The 12,169-nt window shown below is 49.9% G+C and overlaps 1 protein-coding gene across 2 annotated transcripts in view; it reads left to right on the forward strand.

The window, feature by feature from the left end:
* Positions 1-6,311, forward strand: part of WNK2 (WNK lysine deficient protein kinase 2) — a 102,916-nt gene extending 96,605 nt beyond the window's left edge. The window contains exon 28 of one of the 2 annotated variants that reach the window (XM_042026636.1): positions 5,160-5,252. In XM_042026636.1, coding sequence (XP_041882570.1) covers positions 5,160-5,166 — 7 coding nt within the window. In that variant the 3' untranslated portion in view covers positions 5,167-5,252. Of the gene's footprint in view, positions 1-5,159 lie in introns of both variants that reach the window. The other variant, XM_042026632.1, reaches the window with a different exon arrangement.
* Positions 6,312-12,169: the final 5,858 nt, after the last annotated feature.

Below are 12,169 nucleotides of genomic sequence, written 5' to 3' on the forward strand. Positions count from 1 at the left end.
TTCTGAAGGATCTTGGCATCATTTAATGTGAGGAAGCTTGGTCCTGCTGCCAGCACTCTCTTGGCAGTCACCATCGTTGGGTTAGGCTGCAGGAGGAATGAGAGAAGGGCATGCAGGTGTGACACTCCTGCTTCTGTCTGTCCATGTGGCTTTGCTGTCTGTGCTACGTTTGTTGGGAAGTCTCTGGTCCACGCTGGTGCCCGCCTGCCCCACCGTGGCTGCATTGCATGGCTGTGCTCCCGGGAGAGGCGGGGGTGGCTGGGGAGCAGGGCACGGATGCAGCTTCCAGGGCCTTGGTGGGTGTGCACCTGCCTGTTGCACTGGGGCCAAGCAGTAGCTCAGAGTGTTGCTGGCATTGTTGTACTCGTGATTTTTAATTTCCTGATGGCCCTCTTGGCTGCAGCTCTTCTGGCTGTTCACTTCAAGCCATGAGTTTTTTGCCCTCAGTTGTGAGGATTGTTTTGACCTCAGTGGCAATTAAGCAAATGATACGAGATTAAATAGATGGAGCAACTTCTTAAGCAAAAGGTGAGCCAAGGAGTAAGAGGGAACTGAGGGGTCCATACTGCACCATCAGACCAGGAAAACTGCACCCCAGAAGATCCCCCACAGATCCCAGAACTGAACTCATTCCTGACTCTGAATGTTGCTTCAATGTGCAGCAAATGGGTCAAACCTGCTGGTAGAATTCCTGGCCTTGCTGGTTCCAGTCCTGCATGTCCTGTAGCTCTGCCATCACCCAAATTCCCAGCCAGCACTGTGCTGCAAGGACATGTGGGAAATCAGCACAGGTGCTCAGCTTTGAATACCAGCTTTCAGTGAGGGAGCTCACAGATCTAATCAGACCCTGATTTTCAGTCTTTCAGTTACAGAAATTTAATACAAATCTTGAAAGAATGTTTTAACCCCCAAAGTCACTCACCCAGTAGTAGGAAAGTTTTGAAGTTTTCAGTTTGGGAAGTTGGGAAAATAGTTGAAGTTCACCTGTGTGCCATTCATTTGGCTTTCTGATTGCCTTATGTTGTGATGGAGTATCTTAATGCACAACCACATCCTGCTTTCCCACTGCATTCCCAGCTTGCTTGGAGTAAGACTGGACATGGAGAGGAGCTGCTGCCGCTGGCACTGCTCATCTGCCACAGGGATGCAAAGCTGGGCACTGGAGATGGCAGGAAGAAGCACTGGAGTGGTTTAAGGCTCTTTTGCAAATCTGGATTCAACCTCCCTGGCACAGATTTCGCTCAAAGAACTGATGCAGCTCTGTCCCTTGCAGTTTGTTTGCCTGTTTAACTCTGGTCTCCATTCCACAACTTTAAAGAGGGATTTTTTTTTTTTTTTAATTCCTTTAAAAAAGAAAAAAAATAATTCTTTAAAAAGTTCATTTGAAGAGGAAAGATTGGCCAGAGCAGCTGTGGCTGCCCCATCCCTGGAAGTATCCAAGGCCAGGCTGGACGGGGCTTGGAGCAACCTGAGACAGTGGAAAGTGTCCCGGCCCATGGCAGGGGGTGGAATGAGATGAGCTTTAAGGTCCCTTTCAACTCAAACCATCCTGGGACTCTGTGATTACTTAACCATTGCTCCATACCTGTCTCCACACTGCTCCGTTCTTGCCTTCTACTTTTCTTTGAAATACTTGGCATTAGCTGGGATCAAAGGCACGGCAAGGGACTGAATGGGTGAGATGTGGCAGTCTCTGTGCTCCCACAGAGATACTTGTGCTGGGGAACTGGGTGCTAAGAGAGGATTGCTGGAGTGAGCTCCTTCCTCCATGGGCAGGTTTTGCTGTTTGGGGTTTGCAGAAGGAAATCACTAATACTTTGAATCGTTAGTTTAACTTGGCTTTGTCAATGGTAGCTCTTTCCCTTCAAGCATTTTTCATGATCCTAGTGCATTACTGTCAGGTCTGGGAACATTCAGAATTTTTCCCCATGGACACTTTGTGGGTCCACGTTGATTTTGTCCAGTGTGCGTGTGTTTGAGCAGGAAAAACATCTGTCCTCACACATGCCTTGGGAGTTGGCTTTGGAGAGTTGTAATCAGAAGTCTCCCTTCTGAAATTTATATGACTTCAGTGTTGCTTTCCCTGTCATCCCCACTCTCCCCACCACCCCTGCTGCAATGAAGGAAAAGGTTCAAGGCTTTTGGAGTGAGATTGATGCTACTCATCAGATATTAGCTTTTATGGCAAAAACTTGCCTTGTTTTCTGCCTTGCTGCCAGCTGGTTCCCCCCAGGTTTTCTATGGCTGCTGTTGAAAGTGTTGGCTCAGAGATAGTCACCCATGAAACAGTTTCTGACTGTGTGTAATGTACAGTAAGGTTGCCTTGCCCTCTCCAGTTCTTTGTCTACCCCCCCTCTGTCCCCGATTTCTGGTGATTCCTGTGGGGAAGTTTGGGCACGGTGTCTCTGCAGAGCTCTTATTGTCATGGGTAGATGAATGTCTGATATGGGATTGAATTTATATAACAGCAAAATGTGATTGTGTGTTATTTCTGGCTATGGTTATTTATCATGGATTGGTCCTTGAGGAGCACCTCAGTGATTCGTGGTGTCGGACTGTGCCTGGCTGGTGCTTGGGCAGGCTCAGCTTCAGTGGAGTTGTCTGTTATTTATAGTTGTCTGTGCTGATCTCTGTTATTATTTTATCCCTGACAGTCATTTTCCTGTCTGTATACCCCAGAAATGAACCAGTTTGTTGATCTGATGGGAATTGTGCTGTGACTCACACGTGTCGGCGCCTTTTGGCAGGGGCAACACCTCTGGCTGTGGAGTGATCCCAGTAGGTTCAGCAGGACAGGGATGCTCCAGCCCTGACCGTGCTGCTGCTTTTATTAATGCAGCTGAGCTCCAGAAGTGCAATGTAATGAGATGGATTTTAGAAGCTGTCAGGTTACAAATTTTGCTTTATGAAGGAATTTGTTGCTCAGAGGGGTTTGGATGTGCTGCGCTGCTGACGTTGGCTGTGTCAGCACAGAGATCACTCACACCTGATTCAGCTGGAAGTTAGGCTTGGACCAGGAAGTGGCTGCTGTTGGGAATGATGTGGTCCTCTCTGCTCCCTTCTCAGGGGTAGTTGTGTGCTGTCAAGGCTGTTGCTGCATATGCTTGGATCTATAGTTGGTTATTAAACTTCTCCCTTGAAATAACTTTCGTGTGAGGAGTTTAGGGTCTGCATGGGTCGAGCCTTCAGTCTGACACACAAAGCCTCGGGAAGCTTTAGGGCTCCCTTGGTCACTGTGGAGAAGCTGTCCATAGACAGTGCCCCATGATTCGATAAAGTATCTATTATAGCAGCGAAATTCCTGTGAGAAGCTCTTGGTTTTCCCAAATCTGGTGAGCGAGGAGCACTTGGATGAATTTCTTTGTGCAACAGGATGAATGCATGGTGAATATTGAGCACATTGCTGTAGTCACAAGGCAGAGGGAAAAGTTAGGATTATTTTTTCCCCTCAGAAAGGAGCACATCCCTAAACTTCACCTTTCTTTATTGAGGCACCACTTGAGCACCAGCTATGGCAATGTGGCTTTTGAAGAGCTGGGCATGGTGAGAGCCTCTCCAGCCACTCTTCAGGGGACTTCTTTGGGCCTGTTGCAGTTTTTGTGAGGTATTCGGGGGTCTGATGCCTTGTAAAAACTTAGGAGATTTAGAAAGAAATAACCAGCTGCCAGTCCTTTTCAAATGGGGATCCTCCAGGTCTGACATAAAATAGCTCCAAAAAGCATTTACTCTTGTGTTGTTTTTTCAATCACTTTGCAAATAAGGTAAAAACTTCTCAGCATTTCTAGTTTGTTTATCAGACTAGACGGACTGAGTGCAGTATCTTTGTCCCCATTAGGCAGCAGCTGCAGGCTGTGCCGTGACTGCCTTTCCCCACGGTTCTGCTGTCACCGAGCAGATGCCGGGGTAACCGCGCTCCCCGACCTCGGCAGCACTGCTGCCCTCTCAGCCTGGGAAAGCTCAGGCTGACTGTGGAGTACGAAGTGAGCACCTGTGGGGGTTTGTTTGAGGAGCCAAGTGCCCAGGGAGCTGGCTCTGCTCTGGGTGTTGTGGCTGACCCACTGCTGCCAGATATTTTGTCGCAGTTACCTAGAGATGGTCAATTTTGTCCTGTCTTGCTGGATGAAACTCCATGCCAAATGCTGGGTATCCACAGTGAGCAGGGAATACAGGAGGGGGAAAGCTGGGATTGTGTTTAACAAATGCAAAAACCACAGAGACCCAGCAGGAGCTGGGCCAGACCCAGGCAGTGTGTGCACCATGCGCTGTCCCCAGCGCCCCCCGCCTTCGCTGCTGCTCCAGGGACTCCCTGCTCTGGGTGCACCCCGAATCCGTCTGCTCCATCAGGCCAGTCTGTGGCTACCACCCCACAGCAGTGTGCATGTGTCTGTCTGTGGAGCAGTGCCTGGGTGCATGTCCCTGCCAGCATGTCCCCAGCACAGCCAGTGCATGTGGTGGGCATGTGCTGCGGGCTGGGGGCACACAAGGTGACACCCTGTGCTGCTGCTGCTTCCGTGATGTGCTGCTCCTTGCCTTTTATCCTGGTCCTGTCACTGCTGTGCTCTCCCACGTCTGTCCAAGCACCTTGCCCCGTGGTCTGCTCCTGTGGCAGGCGGATGGATCCCATCCCTGCCGGGGGGGGCATGGCATCCCTGGGGCTCGCTGCAGGGGGGTCTCTTCCAACCCAAACCATTCTGTGCTCTGTGACCCGAGGCTTGGCTCGTTTCCGTCGGACAGGGGAGCCAAGCCTGCAGGTGTGGGGAGCACGACCTGCCCTGGCAGCTCCACAATCCTCTGACACATCCGCACATCCATCTCCCCTCCTCCCTCAGCGGCAGGGACCCAAAACACTGAGCCAAACTCTGGGTGTCTCTGCTGGCTCTGTCCATCTCTGCCTCCTGGGAGCCTGGCTCTTCCCCCATGGGAATCAGAGCTCTGCTCTGAGGGCCCTGCGAGGTGCTGAGGTTCTGCCACCAAGAGAAATGGTTTACACACCTGAGCTCTCAGCACAACAGCCCATCTCTGTTTCCCTGCGGGAGCGGGAGCGCGCTCTGGCAGCAGCACCTCCCACACACTTGGGGTCCACCAGCTCACATGGCCCTTTTGGGTTTGGTTTGGGTTTTCCTCGATGTGAAATCCATATATGGATTTTTTTCTTTTAGATTCTGAAAGTGAGACCATCAGCGACTGACACGTGGCCCCCACAGCTACGGTGCCAAGCGCGAGGCCCTGCCACGGCTGAGGAAGAGGAAGATGGGAAATGATTTATCGTGTGTGAGGAATTCTGTGCCGTTCTGGTCCATTCAACACAATTTTGTAACTTCTTTCTAATCATTTTTTTATTTATAGTTGGAAATACAAAAATGTTATGCAATAAAAAATAAAGGAGAATTATTTTGGGGGAAAAGGATTTTGTTCCAAATTGTTCCCTTCCGTTGTGAGCCAGGTTTCCATGAGCAGCAGATGGAGAAGAGGGAGGAGGAGGAAGAGGAGGAGGCACTCCTTCAAATGCTTTTTGTTTCACACAGTTAATTGTCATTTAAGCAACTTTCCAAGCGATAAGCTAGGCATGCATACAAGAAAAATAAGTTCCAGTTCCATTTAAATTTCTCACTGTTCTTTTTTAAAGATGGGATTCTATTTTAAATCCACTTAAATCAAGTAAAAAACCTCCGGATCCTGGACTGGAGAATGAGTCTGCTTGTCACTTCCCTTTTTACCTCTCTCTTTTTCTCATAGACTGGCCACATTTTCTTGCCAGACTTAAATACAGTCTCGAGTCACTGCTGATTTTAAATGTAAGACTGAAAATCTTCCACACGTGAGTGGGTAATTGGAGCCATTTTTAAGACACTAAAGTGCCTTCAATGATCTAAACTGATGCAGTGGGGGTTTCTTTCTCTGGGTTCACTGGAGGTGGGTTTCAGCTGTCTCCTGGACTGAGGTGATGGACAGAGTAGATTGTAGCAATAATCTCATGAGCAATCATTTATCGAAGGACTGCTCACCTGGTTTTTAGAAAGCTGGGTTAGCACTGTCCTAAGGAGTGGGAAAATGCTGCTCCTGCTGTTACATCCAGGCCCAAAGTCTCTGCACCCACGGGCCTCCCTTGCTGCTCCTGCATTCCCAGCCCAGGCTGTTCTCACCCTCTCACTCTTGTTTTTGACACCAGAGCCACAGGAACTCCCCCCTGCCTGTCAGCCTCTCGGTACCACCCTCCCTTGCAGCTGGAGCCTGGCGTTCTTTTTTGTTGTTATCTGCCATGTCTGTCTCTTCCAAATCTTGGTTCTAAACAATAAATCTTATTTTGATGCTGTTGTTCCCTATTTCCTTTCCACCTCGGCCCCTCCTGTCCACCGGCGGGGATGAGGAGACTGCAGGTGGAGGTACGTGTAAAGCTCCAGAGCCATTCAAACACTTGGTTAATTCAGAGATTTTAAGCCCCAGGGCCAAAATATACATATTTATGTTAATTTTCTGCTTCTCTGGGGTGCCTCCTGCCCTGTCCTTTTCCGAGGAAATGGGAAGCATCACCTGCACAGGAGCAGGGAGTGGGTAAGTGGTAAAGGCTAAATCATTGCTGGCCTTGGGCTTCTCTGCTCACAGGAGGGACCAGACCTCTGTCCCTGCCCCAGGGGGTGGGAGAAGGGGATCCAGGTGAGCGGGGCACCTTCCTGTTTCCCTTTTGGTTGTTCTCTTTCCCTGGCTGGGAATGCAGCTCCCTGCTGGCTGGTGCCACGGGGCAGCGCGCTGGGTGAGGGGACAGGGGTGGTGTCCCCGACGTGCTCCTCCAGGGATGAGCCACCATTCCAGTGATCACAGCAACAAAGCACCCTGCCCTCATCTCAGATTTTTATTCTCAAATTTAAGAGCTGGTTTTCTCCAGGGAAATCCCTTGCAGGGTCTCCTGGGGTCCAGGACTTCCTTCCTCAGTTGTTCTGAACCTCTTCACTGCTCCTACAGACCCTTGAGTCACCGGGAACCAAGGGGCCTCTGACTCCAGATAAGCATTTTGTAAATATTCGATTAATACTCAGATTAAAAATAAGGATTAGTATCAGGATTAAAGCTCAGGAGTGGAAGCTGCAGCAAGCCCTGGCTAGTGGCTGCTCCCCGCGTCTGCCCAGCCCACCTGGCTTTGGATAATCTCTCCTCTGAAGGGCTGCTCCCCCTGGGAGGGTACCCATGTGTTTGCTGCTTGCTCGACAGTTTGGAGCTGCTGAGGGTCCTTGAGCTCCTCTGGGATGACTCACTGAAAGGGATCTTCTGATTCATCCCATGATCCTGTGAGGGAAAATGGGTTTAAACTAAAAAAGGAGAGATTTAGATTAGATATTAAGAAAAAACTGTTCCCTGTGAGGGTGGTGCGGCCCTGGCACAGGGTGCCCAGAGAAGCTGTGGCTGCCCCTGGATCCCTGAAGTGTCCAAGGCCAGGCTGGATGGGGCTTGGAGCAGCCTGGGACAGTGGGAGGTGTCCCTGCCCATGGCAGGGGGTTGGAAAAGAATGGCTTGTGAAGTCTCTTTCAACCCAAACCCTTCTAGGATTCTGTGGTCCCAATGTTTCATCCCAGCCTCCCTGCTGGAGCACCAGGAGAGAGAGTGCTGGGGGTTTATGGCAGCTGGCAAAGGGAAGAATAGAAGAAATTACAGGGGGAAAAGGGATTCTTTTGGTTGAGAACTATTACAAACAGCATTAAAGTTTATGGAAGAATTCTACCTTTTTTTTCTCCATGGAACAGGACAGTTCTTGTTGTTATTCAAGTAGTAAGTAAAATCACTTGATATATTAGAAAATGTGTGTTTGGAAAGAAAGGCATTTTAATTTGAACAAAAAAAAAATTGTGGCAATGGAAGGAAATCCCTGCAAATGTTGAAAGTGCAGCTTAGTTCCCTGCAACTTCAGGGGCTGCTGAAGCAGTGAAGCATTTGGGTGGCTGCTGATTTTGGGGAAGATTGGAAAGGTTTCAAATCCCCTCTGGATTTGTACAGTTTCTGTAAGACTTTAGAGAATGTTTAAATGGTTTGTTTTCTGTGCAGTTTCCCAGTGCTTTAGTGGTCTGAGCAGGAGAATGACTGTGAAGTAAAAGAAGGAGTAAATTTGAGAGACCAATGTGACACTTGGGGGCATGTGGAGATGTTTGAGGCTGCTGGAGGTTTAACAAAGATTCCAGGGGCTTGTAACAGTCATGGAAATGGGGAGCCAGTTAAAAATGTCAAACATAGCAACATCATTCTCAAATATTTGCTGATGGCACATGAGCTGCTGGGCTCAGTGCCCTGTGTGCTTTGGGAGAGGGATGACAGGGGGACTCCACAGGGCTTTGCAGCCCTAAACATTTTGTCTGGGGGGACTTTGGAAGGTAACCCGTGTTTGTTATCCTTGTTCAATCGAAGCATGCATTGTTTTTTTTTTAAATAGCCAAAAATTGGTGTCACTGGAGCTCTGCATTGCTGTGCTGCCTATTGGTGGCAGAATGAACCTTCTGTATCATGCCCAACGTTAGCTGGTGATGCAGAGATGGGAGAAGGCATCTGGAAGGAGACACCCTCCTCCCAACACCCTCCCTGTGGGTTTGCTCTCACACGTGCGAAGCGATAAACACCCTGAAAATCCCTGGCAGTGGCCCATTTGCTCTTGCAATAGGATTCTGGGAGCATATTTTTGTATTTATTTTCTATTTATTCAACACTGAGAGATGATATGAAGAAGCTGACAATTAGCAATGCAGAAAGAAAAATATTTCTGTTTACTCATGAGCAAAGACAAGTAAAGGGACATGCATCCTGTAGGGTTCAGCACTTAGAGGCTTTTATTTGTCCTTTTCCTTCTATTTCCTTCCACCTACCGGAAGGGGTCCCTGCCCATGGCAGGGGGTTGGAATTAGAAGAGCTTTAAGGTCACTTCCAACCCAAACCCTTCTGTGATTGTATGATTATTCTTCACTGCTTTCTACCACCTCTTATTACAAAAGCAGACAAGGAAAATTGTTCCGAAATCACCTGCCTGGATGGTTTCTCCACGGGAAAACAGAACTGCTGCAAAGCAAACCCAAATGCTCCACTTCAGCTTGAGGTGACACTCTGAGCAGATTTCTTGTGCCCAGCTCCAGCTGAATTAGAAGTGCCCAGCATGAGGGAGGTGTGGGACCGTCTCGGAGCCGGGTGTGGCTCTCCATCACTTCTCAGTAAGCTCTGAGATGCTTTAGTTACCTCCTTTATCTGGGCGCTTCATCTGCGTTCGCACACGTGCAGAGTTGGTCCCGTTGGGAAAATGCCTCAATTTCATGTCTTTCTCACAGCATGGTTTATTTTCTTTATTTAATCTCTCTGGGTAAACTTTTTGCTGGCTCAGTATCAGGAGCTCAGGCTACGGTGGCAAATGAGGCATCCCCAGGGGTGATGGCCCCTGTGCAGGGCAGGTGGGGCTGTGCTGGTCACCAGTGGGTGAGGAGGGTGGGGGGCTCAGCTGGGCCAGGGGGTCCCTGATGGATCCTCCTGGAGGGACAACCTGAGATTATGTTTTCCAGATGAAAAAGCAAAGGCCCCCCTTTTTCTTTCCTCTGCCCCCTGTTCTGCAAAGCTGGAGCATCCCAAGGGGCTGTGCCCACCCTGTGGGAAGGGTCTCTGGGAGCTGGGGCTCTCGATGGGAGCACCAGGGCAGAAAAGGGCTGGGCAGAGAGGGTGCACACCTGTACACCCTGTGACAGAGTCATCCCTGTGACTGCCAACTCATGGCTCAGCCTGTCTCTTACCAGGGAGTGAACCAGAGGGAAGGGCCGGGAGCAAACATGGATTTTTTTTATTGTCCTTTTTAATCAGATCTAGGACAAAATCCTCAAGATGTGGGCTGGAGCCTGGAGAATTCCCCTGTGCCAGGCCAGGCTGCGAGCTTGGGGCAGGCAGGGACGCAGCACTCTGTTACTGGCCCGTAACTATTCAAATCTGTGTTTTTTAAGAAACCTCTGTGTTACATCCTGGCTTCACAAGATACTGCTGTTACCAGCAGTCCGTGAAACGACGTGGACGTGTGTGAGCTGCTCAAACCTGTTCCCAAATTCTGATTTCTACAGAGGACTCGAGCTGGAGCATTAAGTACAGCAGCTGCGGGGTGGGTTTTCCATGGTGGGTTTTTCCATGCACACCGAATGCCTCATGGGCCGGAGTTGGCTTTCAGTGGCAGCAGCCCTCTCAGCTCTTTGTCATGGTGAACAGCAATGCTTCGTCGTTGTCATGGCTGCGGGGTTACTACTGAAGCCAAAGCACTGCACAGCCCCTTTATTCATAGTTTCAGTGTATAAACTAATTAAGTCAACTGAAAGCAGCAGTCTGTTCCCCGCGCCTTGTTTTTCTAATATGCGGGATCAGATAGACCTGATTCCTGCCGTCCTCCAAAATATCCAGTCTGACTCCGTTTCACTTCCTTGGCTGAGTTTTGTACCTTAACACCAAGCAAAGTTCACTGATTATTTGATTGCCCAGAACCTCCTTGCAAAATTGAAAAGGTCTCTGGAAAATGTCTTTTGAGCTGCTAAGATGAGGCTGAGAGCCAGTGTGTTGCAGCCGTGCTGCATTCCTTATCACTGCTTTACTGGGGCAGGAACCCAGGCACTATGTTTAGTTTCTGAGTTTATGCATTGTTGGGTAAAAAAAAAGAAAGATGGCAAAATGCCTGGGGGAGGATCTCAGCAGAGCTCCTCACTCCTGCCCCCACCACGGCAGGGTGGGAGGATGGAGAAGGACAGCCCCAGCTGCAGCTGGCGGACACAGTGTTCCCTCTGGCCGGGGAAGGTCGGCTGCATAGGGACATGCAGCTCATTTTTTATAAAAACTCAATATAAGCAGAGGCTCTGTGTGAGCCTGGGAGCGATGGAAGGAGCCCATCCTGTGTGAGGCAGCAGTGGCGGCGCCGGCGGCAGCCGCTGCTGGGAAAGAGTTTGGGAGATTTGGGGTCCCCACTTGGTGTCTGGTCACTGCTCAGCTCATGGGCAAAGGAAACCCAGACAGGGACCCTAAAAATCTCCTTACCCCTGTCTGAGTGTGCTGTGGTGTCTCCCCAGGAGGACAGGCTCACTCTGACATGCAGCTCCTCACAGCCCTCCATTGCAGGGGAGCAGCGATGGAGGAGATGCAGGTGCCACTGGATCTTCTCAGGGTGCAAAGGGAGCTGGAATTCGCACTCTTGTCCCACACGGAGCTGTTGGCCGTGGCCAGCACAGTGCCTGGGAGATATGTGCCCCTTCCAACTCTTTGTTGCTCCACAAACATCCAACAATAATTGCTTTGGTTGCTTTCTTAGCAATTATTTTTACTGTTAATCTCATTTTGACAGAATATTTGTGGGGAGTAAACACAATGGAGGCCCAAATATAACAAATCTATGAGTGGGAGACGATCTTCTCTAGCTCCAGCCTTGGCCTGGGGGCTTTTAAGGTGCTGAATGCACCAGCTGGAGCTCCTGCCTCTCCAGATGCCGCAGGTTCACTGCTGGCAGTGTCCCGGTACAGCAGGTGTGTGAGATTTGGGACGGGGGCAGAGAGAGGGGTGGGAGGAAGCACCATGCAGGTGGTGCAGGGCTGTGTCCTGCCCACAGAGCTCAGAACATGCAGGGGCTCACTGTAAGATCCCCAGGAGAGACAGCAGGGGCTCGAGATGGCAAACAGAGCAGGGCGAGAGGAGGACACGGAGTGCAGGACAGGGACAGCACAACCCAGCAGCCACCACAGAGAATTCCACCAAAACTGAAGGAAGTGCTCCCAAAGGCTCTGCTGTTTGCTTGTCAAAATCTGCCGGCATAAACTTCTTTTAAAAGTAGTAATACTGTAGGAAGGTGGCAGAGACAGTTTTGCAGAGGGAGGTGACAGTGACTCCTTGCTGCTGAGGGATGCTGCAGAGCTGAGCCCACCCTGCAAACGTGGGGCTTTGTGAATTCACCGCCCAGGACTCGTACCCTGGTACCTGGCACCTTCCCTGGGAGCAAAACATAAGCAATTTTCACGTGTGGCTAAGAATGCTGTGTTTTAGCAAACTGCAGACCTATTCTGGGCTACCAGGTGAAGGCACACAACCATTCCTGTGCAGGAAGGACTTTCATGACTGATAAACATCAGATTCTCCTTTTTAGCCCCACTAAACAAAGCACAACAGAAAACAACTATTGATAAATCCCCTTAGG

Source organism: Corvus kubaryi, unplaced genomic scaffold (genome assembly GCF_017639235.1).
Source record: "Corvus kubaryi isolate FWS band 111438036 unplaced genomic scaffold, C.kubaryi_AGA036_p1.0 37285, whole genome shotgun sequence".
NCBI classification, from domain to species: Eukaryota; Metazoa; Chordata; class Aves; order Passeriformes; family Corvidae; genus Corvus; species Corvus kubaryi.